General features: G+C 60.3%; 2 protein-coding genes across 4 annotated transcripts; both read right to left on the bottom strand.

The window, feature by feature from the left end:
* Positions 1 to 369: 369 nt before the first annotated feature.
* On the bottom strand, positions 370 to 5,200 carry LOC118608677. Of its 3 annotated transcripts, none has more exons than XM_036227859.1 (3): positions 2,193 to 5,200; positions 1,594 to 2,064; positions 370 to 709 (listed from the first exon to the last, which is right to left on the bottom strand). In XM_036227859.1, exons 1-3 carry the CDS (start codon positions 2,667 to 2,669, stop codon positions 650 to 652), a joined length of 1,008 nt encoding a protein of 335 aa, XP_036083752.1. In that variant the 5' UTR covers positions 2,670 to 5,200; the 3' UTR covers positions 370 to 649. The 3 variants fall into 3 exon arrangements, with proteins under 3 accessions (XP_036083752.1, XP_036083757.1, XP_036083748.1); XM_036227864.1 differs by having other exon boundaries at positions 370 to 713; XM_036227855.1 differs by lacking the exon at positions 370 to 709 and having other exon boundaries at positions 982 to 2,064; positions 2,193 to 5,181.
* A 3,720-nt stretch (positions 5,201 to 8,920) lies between these two features.
* On the bottom strand, positions 8,921 to 14,996 carry LOC107510674 (tumor necrosis factor receptor superfamily member 14-like). The gene is given in 9 exon segments (XM_016144409.2): positions 8,921 to 9,060; positions 9,062 to 9,163; positions 9,385 to 9,416; positions 10,173 to 10,342; positions 11,091 to 11,181; positions 11,340 to 11,495; positions 13,083 to 13,196; positions 13,299 to 13,407; positions 14,741 to 14,996. Coding segments are annotated over 9 exon segments (882 nt in total). The 5' UTR covers positions 14,810 to 14,996; the 3' UTR covers positions 8,921 to 9,021.
* Between the last annotated feature and the right edge of the window lie 3,864 nt (positions 14,997 to 18,860).

Raw genomic sequence — 18,860 nt, forward strand, 5'->3', positions numbered from 1 at the left:
CACAGAGACTGGGGGGGGGGGGGAAGCAGCTCCCGCCGGGCGGACAGTGGGACCCACTCGTCAAAGTCCCGCCCGAGGTCCACGAGGGCGCTGTGATCCCCTTAGCAAGGTCGCGGGGCCCACGGCCCATGTTTCTTAAAATAAAGACGGGAGTTTGAACTTTAGAAAAGCAGAAACACGGAACGATTAGGGATAAATTTAACGAAATGGGCGTGAGCCTCGTCCCGACGCTGCCGGCAGAGGTGAAGGAAGACGGAACACGCGACCGCGGCGGGACCTCGGACAGCGGTGGGGCCCGGACAGCGGTGGGGCCCGGACAGCGGCGGGGCCCGGACAGCGGCGGGGTCCGAACAGCGGCGGATCCTCGGACAGCGGCAGGGCCTCGGACACCGCGAGGACCGGATTTCGGTGAATGACCATTACCGCAACATCGCTCTACAGAATCAGCGGGATCCCAAACAGAAGTCCAGCAGCCTCGTGTGTCGAACCCCACAAGGTGATTTTGTAGCTGTATGTGAACTAGGACTTGCAGCAGCCCGCGGCACCGTGGAAGCGAAGGGCGCGATGGGGTCTCGTCCTCCCTGAGGCCGGACCGAGCCGGCACGAGACGGGCCACCAGGTCGATAATCAGAAGAGCGAGTGTCCAGAATTAAGCAGCCCCAAAATGTAGACGTACAAGATTCTTAAGCCCAAAATCCCATTCTTCATTCTGTCTAAACATGAAGACATAAAGGTCAAGACTCTCGACGTCACAGTCATCGGGAAGATGCCATTACAACCACGGCGAGACACTACCTCCCGGCCATCGGAGCGGCTGCTGTTGCGGCCGCCAGCCCCCGAGAGACACACGGACCACCGGAACTCCGCGAGTATAGGAAACACACTCTTTATTCCACAGCTGGGTCTGCCAGGAGTAGGCAGACCCCATTTTAAGCAGCCCCGAAATGTAGAGGTACAAGATTTTTAAGCCCAAAATCCCATTCTTCATTCTGTCTAAACACAAAGACGCAAAGGTCTGTTTTTCTTCTAAACATTACCTGTCGACCCACAGGTCAGGTGTGCAAGCGGGGGTACAGAAGCAGAGAGCTTATGGTTAGAACGTTACGTTCCCATGGTGATAGCCTATGTTCCCATGGCAATAGCCATGTTGCCATGAGCGATAGCCGAGCAGTCATTTCTTACAAGTAATACATTTCTAGCAGTCATTTTTCGGCCACCACATTCCCCACTGGCCTTTGCAGAAAATCAAATCTTTGATTCTTCGTGTGGAACTTGTTCAAAGCCTCTATTCTGTAAGACTAAAAGTCTAAGAGAATTAATTCTTTTCCTTCTATGTGCAAAGAAGAAATTGAGGAAAATTGGCCAAACGTTAACAAGAGGAGGAGGAAGATTGCAGGTCCAGTTACAGCAGATAGAAAGGTCGTTGGCCATGGCGAGCAATTGAACATCTTATGAAGCTAGTTTTTTGATTCTAGTCTCTGTCTTTCCCTGGCATCTAAATTTTTCTGTATTCGTCTGAAGGACTACTTCTGTTAGTGAATCGACTCTCAGTTTTAGTCTGCTGAGCTCAGTTAAATTTAGGGGAGCTCCTACCTCGACATAGGAAGGGGGCTTTGGATTTAGGCACAACCAGCAATCCTGTCCTGTGTCTGGCATGGTCTTGTGTATTATCGTTAGCAAAGTTATTAATGTTCCCTCTGGTTCTGGTTGTGGCTGGTCGAATGCCTGGGCTAGAGAGGAAGAAAGGAAGAAACAGAGGGTTAGCCGTACGTACGTACGCTTGAGTCTCAGTCTCAAGGGCCCGTCTTCCTGAGCTGTCCACTCTCGTGCTGCCCTCGCGCGGGAGCGATGAGTCCACGACGGGATGCCGTCGACTTCAACTGCAGTGGGCGTCGTCAGGTAGACAGTGACGGGTCCTTTCCGCTTGGGTCCTAGTCCTTTGGAAGTGAACTTCCAGATGCACACAGAGTCCCCAGGCTGAAACCGATGGGGAAGTCCGTCCCCCGGGGCCGAGTGGGCAGCGCGAACCCGGGACCAAATCTCCTTCTGCACACTTCGAAGGGCCTGTAAGACTCAGTGAGACAAGGTTAAGCAGTTCTGCCTTTCTCTCATCTTCTATTCTAGGTACTAAAGGTGGGGGTTTTGCAAAGAAAATTTCAAATGGGGTGAATCCATTAACATATGGAGCACACCTGGCTCGGAGAAAAGCGAAGGGGAGAAGTTCTTCCCAGGTCCCGCCAGGTTCTAATCCTAACTTGACTAATGTCTCTTTTAGGGTCTGATTTGTTCACTCGGCCCGAACTTTGGGGCCGGTAGGCGCAGTGGAGTTTCCATCGCAAATTTAGGCAGCTAGCCAATGATTGTGATACCTTTGCTACGAAGGCTGGCCTGTTATCTGACCCTAAAGTTCCGGGGAGACCAAATCGTGGGAGGATTTCGTGCAGTAGTTTCTTAGTAACTACTGAGGCAGCCTCTTTCCGGGTAGGGAAGGCCTCCACCCATCCTGAAAAGGTATCTATAGAAACAAGTAAATATTTGTAGCTCCCCACAGTAGGGGCTCCCTCAGTGAAATCTACTTCCCTGTGGTCCCCCGAATAAGTTCCTCTTTCCCTATGCCCAAGTTCTTCTATCTTCCCCTTCTTTGGATGAACCTGGCACAAGCTGAGCATCGTGAGGCAATCTCCTCTGCGGTTCTTCTCCCTTCTGACACGTGAAAGGAGGAGTCTAAAGCTTGGAGCATCTTAGTCCGCCCTAGGTGCGTGGCCTGGTGTAGTTGGTGGAGGAGAGTCCTTCTAAGGGTCCGTGAGAGCCCGATTTTTCCATCCGGGGTTGTCCACCACTCCTGCTGGCTCCTAGTGGCTCCCTTGTCTTGAAAATATATGTCCTCTTCCGCATATAGGTCAGAGACGGAGGCAGTTCTGGGTCAGGGACAACAGTCAGTAGATGTGGCGGGGGCCCCACTGGCCCTGTGGCCGCTGTTCTTGCCTCTGCATCGGCTCATAGGTTTCCCTCAGCCTCAGGATCATTCCCTCCTTGATGCCCTTTACAATGAACACTAGCAAGAGCCTTAGGCATCCATGTGGCTTCAGGTAAGGCTGAGATCTCCCCCTTGTTCTTGATGCCCTTCCCAGCTGGTCGGAAGCCCGCTTTCCTTGCAGGTGGCTCCGTGTCCATCTGCAGTGGAAAAGGCGCGTCGGCCGTCAGTGTATGTTGTGACTGCCTTATCCTTTCCCCATCTTAGTGCCTCAGTGAGGGCGATGACTTTGGCCTTTTGAGCGGAAGTCCCGTGGGGAAGAGCCTGTGACCAGATGGTGCCAGTGAGAGTCACGACCGCTGCCCAGCATACCTCCTTCCTTCCTGCATGAAGCTGCGCCCGTCCGTGAACGTCATTGGCCTCAGGCAGAGGGGAGTCTTTGAGGTCTGGCCACAAGGAACACACGGCATCAGTGAAATCCGTGCAGTCGTGAACGGGGGTCTCGGGGTCCGGGTCTGGCAACAGATTGGCTGGGGCGATGACAGTAGCTTTGGATTTTAGCCATAAGTTTGGGGTCATCCGGTGCCTCCCTATTGTTGAACACCTTCTGGGCTATCTTAACAAGTTGAGACAGGTTCATCCCAGCAAAACCTTCTAATTTTTGTAATTTACACCGGATATTAGGGGCTTCCTGAGTTATATTAACAGCCTGCTGGTTCACAGGGGCCTCAGGATCAATGGGGTATATGCCCCGTACGCCTCGTTTAAGAAACGCTCCAGGGGATTCCTGAGGCCCCTGTATAACCTCAGTTACCTTAGAAAGGTTGGTTGGCTGGCGAGCAGCCATCCTAATTCCCCCAATTAGGATCTGGTGGCACACTCTCCTCCCTCCCGCATTGTCTTTTGTGTCTCAGTCCGAATGCATCCGAGTCATTCTGAGGTCAAGGGGGTAACTAAAAGCCGTTAGCAATTGTCCCAGGTGGGGCAGTGAGTCTGAACGACACCTCCTAAGAGTCCCATCAATGCCTGGCGTTTCTCAGAGAAAGGCGGGTTCTGTGCCTCCCGGTTGTACACGTCACTGGTCAAGAAAGGCACGCAAACCATGAAGGGCCTGTCAGTGTGCTGCCCTGGGGGCGGCGTTCCTCCCAAGGGGAGGGTGGCCGGGGTCTGGTATCGGCTGACGCCCCGCCTGGAGCAGGAGCCGGAGGCCCATAGGGGTGACCTGCTGGCCCTCTGAGGAGGTGAGGCGGTGCTATTTGGCCTCCGTTGTCCTGGATTATAGGCTGAGGGAAGGTCACTGTCCTCCGGTGGAGATTGGAGGACTGAGGGACTGGGCAGTCTAGGAGATTCAGTTGCTGCATGTTTCGGGGTGCCCGCAACTAAGACTGTGCCCCTAGAGAAAGGGCACACTGGCGGAGCCAAGGAGGGGGTTCCAAACAAGGCTTAACCATGGACCGATGTAGGGAAACTGACCAGGATGTCCCAGGTCTCCCGTGACGACCTTCCGAACATTCCTCACAAACCCCTGTCAAAAGAACACTCCGGAGGCCGATTTACACCAAAAGCCGGCCACTCGACTTCACACAATGTCCTAAGTCTGTCCTTAGTCTGCCTGGAGAAAACTTTATGCCACAGTCAGCTCCCTCTACAGACCCTTCTGTGGAATGTCGCAGGAGACACCCCAGGGTGTCCTCTGTGAACTCGGGCTTCCCCCCACCGCTTGAGCGGAAAACACAAAACAGACACTCAGATGAGAACGATCGCTGAGGCGCAGGCGGACCTGCCACCCACAACCCAGACAGGACCAGAGACACTACACAGAACCCGACACAGGGCACGGGAGGCGGCGTCCCGCGGCCTGGCCACGGCCCGGGAGATGTGACTGCGTCCAGGGTCTCCACGGACCCCCAAGGACCGGCCAACAGAACCAGGAAGGTACCATTTATCCAGACGCCGCGGCCTCGGAGATTCCAGATTCCCATCGGGACCAGGAACAAAGAGTGTGTCCTGAAAGTTGCGTCCTTGACAATTGCATTAACCCCGTCACGGCGTTCGAGGGCCCTGGAATGTCCCAGGGTGGCCGCCCCTTTGAATCTGAAACAGGGGCAGCAACCGCTTCGGAGGCCGGTCCGGTCTTAGATCTCAAGGCCACTCCCTGAGATCTCGCTGGGGCCTCCAAATGTTGTGGCTGCCAGCCCCTGAGAGACACACGGACCACCGCAACTCAGCGAGTGAGTTATAGGAAACACTCTTTATTCAGCCAGCTGAGTCTGCAAAGGGTACGCAGACCCAAAATTAAGCAGCCCTGAAATGTAGAGGTACAGGGGTGTTAAGCCCCAAATCCCATTCTTCATTCTGTCTAAACACGAAGGGCTATCTTTCTTCTATTCATTACCTGTCAACTCACAGGTCAGGTGCGTAAGCGGGGGTACAGAAGCGGAAAGCTTATTGTTAGAACGTTACGTTCCCATGGCGATAGCCATGTTCCCAATGGCAATAGCCAGGCAGTGATTTCCTGCAAGCAATACATTTCGAGCAGTCATTTTTCAGCCACCGCATTGAGACCAAGTCGGACCATGGCCGGTGCAGGTGGGGCTGTGGAGCCCCCGAAATCTCCGCACTCCCGGTGGCGATGCGGAGTGGCCCCGCCACGGGGAACGGAGGCTCAGCAAAGTGTCGCGAAGTTGCGCACACTCACCGTCGGACCCAGCACTTCCTCTCCCGGGCGAGGAAGAAAGGGAAATGAGAGTCCGTGTCCCCCGCAAGCCTTGTTTCCAGAAGCTCACAGCAGCCTTCCCGGCGAAGGACCAGTGCGGGGAGCCCCCCGGGGACGCTGGGATGAGTGAAGGGGTGCACAGATTGTTGTGGCACGTTCAAACCTGAGACCCACGGAGCCGATTGAGATTAATTATGATCCTTTTGTAGCCGGCCGGCGACTGATTCTCCCACTAGAGAATCAGCCCCGAGGTTCCAGAGGATGCAGATTATAAAGCCTAAACCCACATCCTGGTGGGCCTTGATCAAGCAAGCAGGTGTGCAGAAGCAGATGTTGGCGGTTAGTTTTGTTATCTAAACTCCGGTGGCCATATTGTTTTATTTTGCTTCTCGGGAGCCTTGGAGCTATTTTCTCCGAGGCAGCTGGCACCTGGAGAGATCAGTCCCTGCCCTGCCCTTGGGACTGACTCACTGAGGAATTGATCCCAATAACCATAACGACATATTTTCCAAAGTGGTCGTGGCCGGAATAAAGAGGGGAGATGTGAACAGGGAAGATGGTGTTGAAATGTGCTTTACACTGTTACAGGATCACGAGGTGGTCCCGTGACGGGAAGCCACTCAGAGACAGGAAGCAGGGCCTGTTGGCACAGCGTCGCCGGTGAGCCTCTGAGCCTCCCTGGGGGGCTGCACGTGCATGAGATTCTGGGCAGAGCGCGGATCAGCGGTGCTGGGGCCCGGGGTGGGGACCGCCTGGGAGGGGCCGGGCTGGCAGGGTGGCTGCCAGGCCCCTGTCCTTGGCTTGCTGTGTGCTCACACGGCCTTTCCTCTCGGCACGCACAGGGAGGGAGTGGGGGTCCCCTCCCCGACGCACCGTCCGGGCTCTTGAGGTCTCAAGCAAAGAATCGAGCAGGACGCAGCGGGGGCAAAAACAGCTCTGCTGGGAGGGGAACAGAGCAACACAGGGACGCGGCCGGGGAGGGACGGGCGGCCCGGGCCCGTGGGGCCCCCTCTGCCCGGCCCTCGCCCTCCTCAGGCACGGAGCGGCGGGGCACGGGGTGCAGACTGCCAGGCAGCCCAGGCTCAACTCCCATGAGGGAAAAAATCTTGTCCTCGTCCCAGCTTGTGGCCTGCAGGGACGGCAGCCCCACGGCCGGCTGTCAGTGATTACAGCAGGAGCAGCTCCTCGCAGCGAGGCCCCGTGCGGGACCCTCCTCCTCCCAAACTCACAATGGGGCGGGGGTCAGAAAGTTTGGCCTGTAAACGGTTTCGCTAAACTGCAATACTGACCTCCAAAGATGTGTTTTGCAAGAAGCTGGAAATGGGCAGAGCACCCTGCGCACGAGCTTCTGCGGCCCTGACCAAGACCCAGACTTATTAACTGGCCCCATGATCAGAGCATCTTCCTGGAGATCTCAAAATCGTCAGGACTTTTCTCCTCTCCCTTCGCCCCGGACTCCGAGGGCGTCCACGTTCCCCGGGGACCCCACGTATTTCATCACCCCCCGAGGAACCCGGACACGCACCCCCGGGGAAGTTACAGCTGCTGCTGACGGGGAGACGTGAGTGTGCGCGGCCCCTGGGCTCAGTCGCCTGCGTCACGTGTCACACAGTGGTCCAAGGAAGGGTTCTAATTAGAAAGGAAAACGTGTGTTTCTGGTAACAAGGCACCAAAAGGTACGAAGTATAGAAATTTATGTTGAAGGAAATTAAGGGAAACGTATTTGTCTTAAAGTCGGTTGTTTCTGAATGAAGGTTCCTAAAGAGAAACCCCGAGAGGAAATGTCATGCGATTAAGCTAAACAAGATTGGAAATTTAAATGCCAAAAGTAAGCTAATGCAGAATCAAAGTTGCGTTTTAATGTTTCTTAGACTATTAGTCTGCGAACGATGTTAGGGAAAAGCTTTCTGGGTAGAAAACAAGGATTCCGTGCTTCATCAAGGAAATTTCTGTACTTTATGTTACCTCGACAAGTCTTCCGAGGCTTTTAGAGAATATACTAACATTAGCCCAAGGTCTGGGGCCCGACACTCCTGGCTATACATTTTATAACTCGATCCGCGTCTAATACTTAAGGCAAGTCCAAAAGTTGGGGCCAAGACCCCACCCCGCAGGCTGCCTCGGCGCCAGAGGTCTTTAAGGCGTCCACCGACTGGGAAGGAAGCGAAGTACAAACAGGGCACGAATATTAGCTACCGTGACACAGGGACCGTCTCGAGGCGACCTTGGGCGATAACGACCTCCCGGGCCTGGAGGGCCTCGATCTCAGTTGGCCATGAGTGGCATTGTTGGGACTGAGGCGTAATCGAAGTAAAAACTACAGCAAGGAAGGCTCTGGAAGGGCGAGTGTCCATCCGGCCCCGGGAGGCCGGGCAGGGGGCACCTCACAGGCCCTTGCCCCACAGGCAAGCCTCTCACGAAGGGGCCGCTCTCTCCCCCGCCCTCCGACGGAGGCCCAAGCGCCGGTAAGCGTCAGTCCTAGAAAACCCCCCACGATCATGACAGTGGAGCCTCGGGTCACCCTTGACAGGCCAGGAAGGAAAATATGAATTATTCCTGATACTAGAACTGCCTCCTCCGTCCTGGCCCATCCCACGGGTCTCTCTCCAACGCTAACTGCACAGTGACAGGAAGAAATTCTCAGCCCTTGACGCAAACAAAGGCGCTACCAAATTATGTTAATTCCCAAATGCTGTCAAAATACAAGGCCTCAAAGCTGGGTACCTTTACCTTGAATTAACCATAGACACAGCCTGGGCGCGTGGAGGACGCCTGGTCCTGGGGCCGCGGCAGGGGCACCCGAGGGCCCGGAGCCCCCTGTCAGGCGGGGAATCGAGGAAGCCTCCCGCAGCGACAGGGCTGCCTCTCAGGGTCCGGGAGCCGGCCCACAGGGATCCCACTTGGAAAATCTGGGACAATTTCAGCAACAGAATAAAACGGGCTAATGAGACGGAACCCAGGGAGTAAACTAGGAAACCAGGAGCCCGTCACGGAAGCCATGTGCGAGCGCACGGGCGGAGGACACGCGGACGGACGGACAGACGCGCAGGGCCCGGTGCACGGGGAGGTGCGACCGTCCCGCGGACGCCGTTGTGCGGGCAAATCGCTGGGCGGACTCAGGTGGCAAGGGGAACATTGTCTTAGCCGCGCAGCCGCTCGGCCAAGCTCACTCACGTGCCCAGGGCCATCGCGAGTCGCAGGAAGTGACGAGAAACAGGAGACTGACACACTTTCGAAGCACTTTGAGAAAATGATTTGTTCTTGACAAATTAAAAAATTAAGTAGAAAAAGGTGCAATTATGAAATCCCTGACAAAAAGGATGTCCACAGGTCACATTCCCGGCCGGCGTGCCCAGGACCAGCCCGGGGGGAGGGGTCAGCAGGCCAGTCCCGCGGACAGGCAGCTGCGGCTCTGAGGGCGAGCAGCAGGCGGGTGACAGCCGAGAGGGTCTAGTGGCCGTGTCCTCTTCCACCTGTGGGAACACCCAGCGCGAAGAACTCAGGGCGCCTCCAGCCCCGGCCCGTGGGCTCAGGGCCCGCCCGTCTCCGCGGCGGAGTGAGCTCGGCTGTGAGCTGAGGACGCAGCAGCGCCAGGGGACCTGGGACCCACCCCGTCAGCAGCACCGCCCGGTGTGGGGGACAGCAGCGGTACCTGGAGACGGGCTCTCCCGGTGTTGGGGACAAGCAGCGGTACCTGGAGACGGGCTCTCGTCGGGGCGCATAGTCCTGCAAAACAGAGAGACGTGTGTCCGGGCCACGCTCACCACCCTGCAACGCGGCCAACGCGAGTCCCGCCCTCTCAGCGGCAGGCAAGGCCGATGTGTCCCCAGGGGGCAGGACAGGAGACAAGACCTGGTCCCTCAGGCACCCCAAATGACCGTCAACCAGGAGATGGGTGAGAACATCACAGAGGAGGGTCCCCCAACCCTTAGGGAGCAGGCGCCCCTGAATTGGGGTACAAGGGCACTGGCCGCAGCCCAGCCTGCTCAGAGCCTGGCACCCGGGACGGCCCTGCAGCCAGGTCCCCGGGTGAGGACACAGGACGGAGGCGCTGACAGAGCCCGAGAGCCGGGCCGACCTCCCCCCGGGGCGTTTCCTGGCTCAGCGCCTGCTCCGCTGGGCCTGCGGGGCCCGAGGCCACGGCCGGGTCAACACAGCCAGATCCCGTGTCCAGCCGGGGCCTGGCCCGGACGAGGAGCGTAGACCAGGCGGACACCGGGCGAGGGAGTGAATAGAGGGACGGATGACGCTTGGCCCCTCGGGACCCGGTGCCCCCAGCTGACTTCAGCCCTCCCTGGGCCTTCCTGTCCCCTGAGGCCGCGGGAGCTCCGGACCGACCGCGGTGGCACGGGGCTCCTCACACAGGAGGACCCCTCTGGGGCACTCGGTGCCACCACCCGCTGTGAGGGACCGAGCCAGGGAGGGCACCTGGGATGACAGTGCTGTGGCCTGAGCCCTGACAGGGCCAGGGCTGCTGCTCACCACATGACCTTCTGCTCTTCACTGTTATCCAGAGGACAAGGACAAGTGCCACAACAATGACACTGAAGACACTGAAGACACACAGCAAATAAAACCCCCAGGAGGAGGAGCAGGTGGCATCGGTGCTCTGGGTCCCGGGCTCTGTTTCCATCTGAAACCAGCCACTGCACCTGGGGGAGACGGACGGGGGGACATGGGGCACCGGCGGGGGCACCAGACGGCCTGACGCTCACCGGGACCTGCGGGGTCCGTCCCCACGCACAGCCTGCCCGGAGGGGGAGGCAGCGGCCTGGGTGGCCATGAGGGGACCGCTCTGGGGGCAGGAGGGGACTCAGGTCCATCCGTGTGACCCTGTCCCACAGCCGCAGGGGATGGGGGAGGGAAGGGGGAGGGAGACCAGGGAAGGAGCAGGGACAGCGACAGGGGAGGGCGAGAGAGGGAGCTGCAGCCAGGACACGAGGGACAGCGAAGGAGGGGACAGGACTGTGTCAGGACCAAACACTGTTAGAGCCGCCGCCTCGCACAGGGGCCGGACCTGGCAGGGGCGAGGAGGGGGCAGGGCAGGGAGAGAGGACCCCGTGCCCCTCTCAGGGTAGCCGCACCCCGTCACGCCAGGCCGCCGCTGGGGATCGGACTTGGGGGTCCCGCTGCAGGGCCAGTGGGGGTCCTCACGTTGACAGCTGCCCTGATGCCTCCCCATACTACAGAACGCCAGGGAGGCCCCTCAGCCCTGCACCTGGGGGCCCCCCAACCCTAGGGTTCAGGGCACTGGCCAGAGCATCACCGGGTCTGCTCCCAGATCCAGGACATGCTGACCCTGGGACTGGCCATGGGGTGGGAGCTGGTGCAGCTGGGGCGGTACCTGACTCCCAAGGGAGCCCTGAGACGAGGGGACCGCATCCTCCCTGGGCCACCTACTGCGTCCAGGGCTGACACTGCGCCAGGGTCCCGCCAGGAGAGAAGGTTCCGGGTGGGCAGTCTGCACACTCTGTGTCCCGCCGCTCCGTGCCTGAGGAGGGAGAGGGCCGGGCAGAGGGGGCCTTGGGCCCAGGGCGGAGGCGAGCTGGGCTTCCCCCGGCCCTCAGGCCTGGTCGGGGGTCTGTCTCTTTAGAGGGTGCCCGGTGCTTGCTGGGCAGAGGATTGGGGCGGGGGGCCCCTGTGGCTCACCTCTCTCCTGCACCCGCTGGCCTGGTCCGCAGACCCTGTGGGGCCGGCACTTAGCACAGTTGTCCCCTTCCTCCGTCACACAGATGTGGCCCTGGTCACAGCCGCATACGGTGTTGTTTGTGCTGAAGCACTTTCTCCTGGTCTCTAGGCCCATGGCTGGGACCACGGCAGAGAGAAGGAGCTCAGAGCCGCAGCCATGGTGGTGGTGAGCGCCCCGTCACCGGGGGAAACCAAGCCGAGGGCTGGACAGCACCTGCAGGCCTGGGGGCTGCTGTCCGGGGTCTGAGGAGTGCACTGGGGACAGAGTCCAGCCTGCGTTGCAGCCCTGGTGGTGTATGCGTGTGAATGTGCACATGTGTACATGTGTGAGTGCATATATGCGTTCATGTGTGTGCATGTGTGTATGTTTCCATTGCATGAGGATGTATGTGTGTCTGTGAGTGCATGTGTATGAGTGTGTGCATGGCATGAGTGTTTACGTTTGTATGTGTGTGTATATGTGCACATGTACGTGTGCATGTTATGTGGCATGTGCACCTATGTGTGCATGTGTTTCTGCATATTTGCATGATGAGTTGTGTGCATGTGTGCACGTGTGAGTTTGAGTGTGTGTGCACATATGTGTGATGCATTTTGTGTCTGTGTTAGTGTCCTTATGTGTACATGTTGTTTGTGTGCATGTGTGAACATATGTTAGTGTGTCTGTGCATGTGTGTGAATCTGCATGTATATGTGTGCATGAGCATGTGTGTGCATCTGTGAGTGAGCATGTGTGGATTGTCTGCATGTGCGCATACGTGTGGATGTGTATGAGTGTGTGAGCATGCGTGCGTGCATGAATGTGGTGTGCGTGTACGCCTGAGTGAGCGTGTCTGTGTGTGTGTTTCTGGGCCCCAACTCTGCTCCCGTTGGGCCTGCGCCAGGTGCATCCCTGGCTGACCTAAGGGAGCTAGACACAGGGGTGTGTCCCAATAGGTCTGAGGGACATAAGGAGCCGCAGCCATGGAAGGCCTGCCCTGGGGGGACGAGATGGCGGAGGGGTCTTCTAGGCAGGGGGCCAGAGCTCTGGGGACAGTGACACGTCCTCCCAGCCTGCGCCCAGACAGTAAGTGGGAGCCACAGTCGCTCAGGCCTGGGCAAGGAGGCGTGCCCCAGGCCCCGGCCCCCCAGCCCTGTAAGCCGGCTCCCATCTCAGCCCAGTCAGACAGGTGCTTTCTTCTGGGGATCTGTGGGTCAGCACCAGGCTCAGCTCACCTCACCCCGCCCCGCTGAACCCCAAAGCATTCAGCCTCCACCTCTGCCTGGACCCCCTCCAGGGTGCCTCTCCCAGTCCACCTGCCCTGGGCAGGAAGAAGGCCAAGGGTCGAGCAGTCAGCCCAAAGTGGGGCCCAGGGCACGTGTGGTGGGCTGGGGGTCTTGAGAACCTGTATTGTGGGTGCAAAGGGGCCTAGGGCTGGGCCAGGCAGTGTGGGACCCTCTGCCAGTCGGGATTTGCCCCAGGCTGGGTTTTCCTTGCGATGGGATCAGGCATCTGAGCCCAGGAGAGTCCAACTGGTCGGGTGACAAGCCAGCACCAGCCCCCCTGGGAGACGGGGTGTGGCCATGGGCCTGAGGCTCCCTCGTGGGTCCCTGGCAGGGGTGTCCTCGGAGGCGGGGCAGGCCTCGCCCAGGGCAGCCGTGGTCCTGCAGTCACACCTGTGCTGGGACTGGGGATCTCGGGGCTGAGCATGGCCGTGTCCTTACCTGGGTCACAGACCTGGCACTGTAGACACTCGCTCAGGCCGTTGGGGTGGGCGGTGTAGGTCCCCCTGTCACAGGGAACACAGTCCTCCCAACAGGGTTGATTCACCCGGTAACCTGTGTCCAGGGGTCCTCACATCAGGATGGGGGGCCCTTGGGGGTGTCTGGCCCCCCCGGCCCCCACCCCCGTCCGCAGAGGCCCCTGCAGGCTGCACGCACCTGGTTTGCACTTGGGGCAGCACTCGGCCCCCACCGGGTACTCGTCCTCTTTGCACGGGGACATCGCCAGGGCACAGTGGAGACACCCCAGAAGAAGGAGGCACAGGGCCTGAGGGCGACATGGATGGGGCGTTGGGGGAGGTGCTGTCTGGGCCTCAGGCCCCTCCATGGGTGGCCACAGTGGCTCTGCCCCACAAGGATGATGCAGGGGTCCCAGGACAGGCTCCGGGACCTGTCCGTGGCTCGTGGAGACCCTAGGAGCCTGGGGTGCGGCCTGGCCGGTCTGGGGCCTCTTTCCCAGCCCCCAGAGTGGGACCCCAGCTCGCAGAAAGCCAGAGCCCAGCCTGCCAGGACCAGCTCCAGACTCCCTGCTGCCCAGTGCTTGACGCAGCAGGCCTGGTGAACAGAGGTTGGTCTGTCCGTGGGGGGATTGTCCTGGGAGGTGACCGCCTGGGCTGCAGGGAAGCCGCACTGGCCAGGAGGGCCACCCCTATGCGCACACACTAGGGGTCACCTCCCACCAGGAAGCCGCTCCCACCCCGCACACATTCTCATCCCCCAGGACAGGGCTGCAGCTGTGGGTGGAGGTCAGCACAGGAGGGGGCCTGCCCGAGGGGCCTCGGATGGGGTGGAGTCCTGAGGCCCCCAGAGGACAGTCCCTGGGTGGGGGTGTGGCCTCCCTGTCTGTAACGCTGCCTCACCCAAATAGTCCTCAGGGAACCAGTGCCAGGGGCCTGGGACAGCCCAAGAGAGCTGGTGTGTGCGAGGGGCAGGGACGTGGCCCCGGGCACGCACTGGGGAGCAGGGGGCCCGCTGGGCACACTCGGGGGCAGGAGTGGACACACTGGGGAGAGGGGGACAGACGAGGCTCAGGGTGAGTCACTACATTTTTCCTAGAGCCGGCACCAGTGCACAGAGAAGGTGAGGTGTATCTTTAAATGTTCCTTTACTTCTGTCCCCGCCCCTTCTGCCCATCCGTCACCCCCCACCCCCACCCCCATTCCGCGCGGCTCTCCACAGCGACCCACCTCACAGTGAAGTTGCCTTGTGTCTCTGGAATTTTTTTTAACCCCTGCACACCCCCCGCCCCACCCCAGTCCTTTCTGTCTGCTCCTCCATAGCCCGGCCGCTACCCCAGCTTGCTCACACTGATACTAAACATGAGATTCCAGGTGGGAGACAAGACGGCCTTGGCCACCGCTGCTCAGGACAAGACTCTGAGTCCTTCCCTTGTCCAGTTCTGGCTGCTCAGCCCCCCTCCAAGTCCACAAAGCCCCCGTCCTGACAGCTCGGGCCCCTCGCTCTCCCCGGTGCCCCTCCCCCGCTTCCCTCCTGTCCCTGATCTCTGTCCAGGGCTCAGGACAGGGCTGGTCGCTGGAGCTGAGTCTGGGGCTTCTTCGTGCTTCCTCCCCACGGAGCTGACTGGAATCGGGGCGACTCACCAGACTCAGGGTGTCAGCCAGGGGCGCGGGGCTCCAGGGCTGCAGCCCCCCGCCAGGCACACGCTGCATGCTCCTCCTCAGGACCCCTCACTCCCTGACTGCTTTCCCGGGACCCCTGCCATGGGCTTCCGTCTTCGGACCCACGGCAGCAGGTCAGAGACGCTAAAGGACCAATTCACAACGGAGCCCGAGAGCTTCCATCCGCAGGCCCGGCGAACAGGAAACGGGGCGGGACCAAAAGTGGGCCTCGGCTTCAGCTTCCGCCTTCCTCGCAGGTCCTGGGCCCGAGCCGGGTCCGCGGAGAGTTCTGGCTCCTCCGCCGTCCGTTCGCAGCGCCCCCTTCAGTCTCCAGGACGAGTGGGCACCCCCAGATCCCACCCGCCTTCTGCTACTCTGCACCCCGGACCCCAGAGAGCCGACCTGCTGCTCCCCTACTGCGCCGAGCCCCTGGGCGTCCTGTGACCTGCGGCAGCGGCTCCGGAGATGGGAACCCGGCCCCTCCAGAGAAGCGTCACCTTCTGCAGCGTGGCCCCGGCGGGTCCCCTCCTCTGCCTGTGTCAGCTCGGCCGTTCCCAGCTGCACGTTCCGGAGCTCAGCTCTGCACACGGCCTCCCTCCCGCGACCACCCGAGGCTGGGGCACCCCCGGTCCCCATGGGGTGGTGGAGGGGACACGGTGTCATCCTTGAGCACCCAGAGGGGCTTCCCACTGTGCTCACACCCCGTCAGCCCCTGGAGGCGGCGGGGCTGGCTAATTCTCGCTCCTGTCTCACAGACAGGGGGACGGAGACGCTGAGACGTGGCCTGGCCCACGGTCTCCTGGGCCAACTGCTGGAACCGACCCCCAGTCTTCCTGTCCAGAAGGGGCTCTCCCCACAGGCCTTCCCAGAACCGCGGCCGCCCCCAGAGCTGGGGGGTATGTGGGCAGGCCTGAGTGGGGGCCCTCCATACCTGGTGCCCTAAGAGGCTGGCTGGGGAGGGAGGGCTCGGGGGAGGCAGCACCCACCCCTGGTGCCCAGTGGGGGTGACCGGGTGAGTCAGCCCCTGGCCCTGACTTCCATATCACATGTGTTCCTCGCTCATGGGACGGGCATGGCACCCCGTGGCTTACTGCACTGTGAGGTCGCAAAACCAATTAAACGCGGTGGCCTCCGTCTCCTGGGACCCGTCCGGCCCTGACATGCGGGTCCAGCCCCTCAGCCCGCAAAGGGCCGACCAGACCCCTGCCAGCGCCCGGAACCAGCTTCCCAAGGGCCGACCGCCGGAAGCCCAGAAGGCGGACCCGGAACCCCTTCTGGGCACTGCCTTGGCGCCAAAGTCCTCGGGGTCACCGCCCTATTCCATTCTGGGGGCTGTGGCGAGGAGAGTCGGGGTGCTGTTGTTGGGGCTGGAGTCGGGGCTGAGCACTCAAGGCGGGGCCCATCCCCCAGGACCCCAGCCAGCCACGCAGACCCCAGTGTCCCACGGCCGGCTGGGGTCAGGAGGGACCCAGGGTCTTGGAAGCCCCTGTGACACTTCTAGTAGCACAGGTTCCCGTTTGCACCTCCGAGGACCTGGTCCAGGAGCCTCTGCTCCTCCTCTGCCCACAGGCCACCGGGGTTTCCATCGAAGGGGCAGGGGCACCCCCAACCCTGTGATCCCCGGTGAGCCTTGGGGAGAGCTCGGGGATGCTCTGGAACCCAAGCAGCACGCAGACCCCTGATTCACTGCAGGGACCCATAAATGACTCTGGGGTGTGGGACCCCACCACTCCCTGCCACGCCCCCTCATCTGCCAGCTCCTGGGGTCTCCTCAGGGCGGGGGTGCCAGAGGACTCTAAAGAAGGAGAATGTCCTCCCTGCATATGCTGAAGCCCCAGCAATCATCCACCCTCATCCACTGGACTCTCAATCAACCCATTCCATCTGATGTGCCCAGGAAGATTACGTCGTCCAATGCACCTGGGCAGGTGTGGCATCTGAGGTGTGGCTGTGAGCAGGGTTTATTCATTGGCATTCGCGAGGCTCAGCCTGACGGGGAGCGGCAGGTCTGGCTTCTTCTCTTTCCCCCTGCAAAGGCCCCCCACTACTCCTAAAGGTTCAGAGCTGAAGGGGGTGAGGAGTGTCCCCCCCAGAATGCTGTCGGGGCCAGGTCTTCGCTGAAACCTCGCCTCACCAGGAGGCTTTCTCTGATGCTGAACTGAAAGCCTTGCCCCTCCTCCCGCCTCTCACTCTGCCTGGGGGTTACTCTGCGGGGGGTGGTGGGGTCCTCTGCCAGGGGGGTCCCTGGGGTACAGGAAGAAAAATACCTGGGCTTCAGATCTCCACAGCAGCCATTCATTCATTCCTTCGGCTCACATATTTTCAGGCCTGTTCTGGGGCCTGAATGGGGGCGAGGTGGGGGACGCCTGGGCTTCCAGCCCAGCCCAGCCCCAGCTCTTCGGAGCCGCAGACCAGGTTATCAGTTGACTCAGACATGTCGCTCTCGTCCCAAGCTTAGTGTGCTCCAGCGGCCCCACCCAAAAGACCATCTACAACCTCTCCGCCTGAAGAAAGCCCTCTGCTCCCTCGGAAGCTGGGACCCTGGGAGGTGGTCCTCTCGCTTCCCGGAGCCCACACCCACACCACTTCTGGGCTTGGAGACACCGCTGCTCCTCACACCTTCTCCCTCTACACCTGCACCACCCCCCACCATGACCCGCAGCCTCCGAGGAGGCCTGCCGGAGGTCACCGCCCTTAATCACTTTGACTTTGGACACTGCACATGTCCCAGACCCCACCTCTGAAGTGGACGTCCTGATGCCCACCCACCTACTGGAGGGGCTGGGACACCTGGAGCTGGGGGAGGGGGCTTGCTGAGACAAGGACCTCTGTCTCCTGCTTGCGTGAATAAACGTCCGCAGGCTTCAGTCACCTTTGTAAATTAACTCCCTGGGCAACAATCGGCCTGCTGTTTCTCCAGTTCCCAGCCTCCCGGCTGTGTGCCGTGCCCAGGCCGCCGCGGCCAGCAGGGGCAAACCCCGCTGCTCTGTCTCCCATGCCAGTTTCCTCCAGGCTCCAGCACCAGGAGTTCGGGAGCGAAGCCCTTGACTTTGCACTCCCTCTGAGGGTGCCTCTGACACTGGCTACATTCCTCCGGGATCCCAGCTTTCCAGGGGTGGCAGCCCCAAGTCCCGCAGAGACAGCCTCTTCCGCCAGGGCCAGCCCTGGCCCCTGGGGGCTGAACTCCTGGGGTCCGCCCTCTGTGATGAGCTGCGGCTCCCTGTGCCTCCCTCTCCTCCTGCAATTTCTGCCTCCAACACACAGGAAGCGAATCCCTTTTCAGAGTAACAGGATTCCAGTCTGGGCTGGGACCTTCAGCCACACCCCCAGCCTGAGGAGGCTGCACAACGGAGGGCGGGGTCTGTCCTGTTCTCTGCTGTGGACCCTGTGGAATAGTGTGGGGTCACCAGGGGGATACCCCACGCCCCGCCCCCGCCAAACCCAGGGCAGGGGGCCGCCCTTCCTTCCCCAGCCTGGTCCAGGCCCTGGTGGGGTTTGTGGGCCCTGGGGAGTCAGGCCAAGTGCCAGGGGCAGGCGGACCACGCCCAGGTGGGACCCTGCTGTCTTAAGTCATTTTTGGCTCCATCTCTTGGCCTCTGTACCTTGTGTCCTCAGGGGTAACACTGGGTGATACCCAAAGGTGTCACGGGGCTGTTGTGAGGAATAAACAAGACAATCTCGCGAGGCATCGAAGTATCTCCTTCATGTCCTTTCTACCAAAGTTCGGGGGTTAAAAGCGCATATTTGGCCGGCATAAAATTGATGGAATTTTATGAGTAGAGGCGACACGGACGTGTAGTTGACAAAACGCTACATTCGCTGGGACTTTCAAGCTGAAACGAGACCACGGGGAAAGGCTAAGCCCTCGTACTTGCGCCAGCTGGGACCCCCGAACGGCCAGCACACCCGCGACTCGAGCGCTCACACCTGCCCCGCAAACAGCGCACTAGGTCGCGCAGCCCCGCCCCACTTTTGGTCGGGACCCGCGGACCCAGGGACCCCCGCGGCAGAGTCCACCAGGACGAAACCCGCCCCCGGCGCAGGCGTACTGCGTGTCTGCGGCTCCGCCGCCAAAGGCCGAGGCGTCGTTGAGCAAATGCAA

This window comes from Rousettus aegyptiacus, unplaced genomic scaffold (assembly GCF_014176215.1).
Source record: "Rousettus aegyptiacus isolate mRouAeg1 unplaced genomic scaffold, mRouAeg1.p scaffold_m13_p_1, whole genome shotgun sequence".
Lineage (NCBI taxonomy): Eukaryota > Metazoa > Chordata > Mammalia > Chiroptera > Pteropodidae > Rousettus > Rousettus aegyptiacus.

Coding starts and splice junctions, on each gene's coding strand:
- LOC118608677 (XM_036227855.1), bottom strand. CDS start 2,669: ATGCTCAGCTTGTGCCAGGTTCATCCAAAGAAGGGGAAGATAGAAGAA. Junction 2,065..2,192: donor TTCGCTTTTCTCCGAGCCAG/GTGTGCTCCATA, acceptor TGAGTCTTACAG/GCCCTTCGAAGTGTGCAGAA.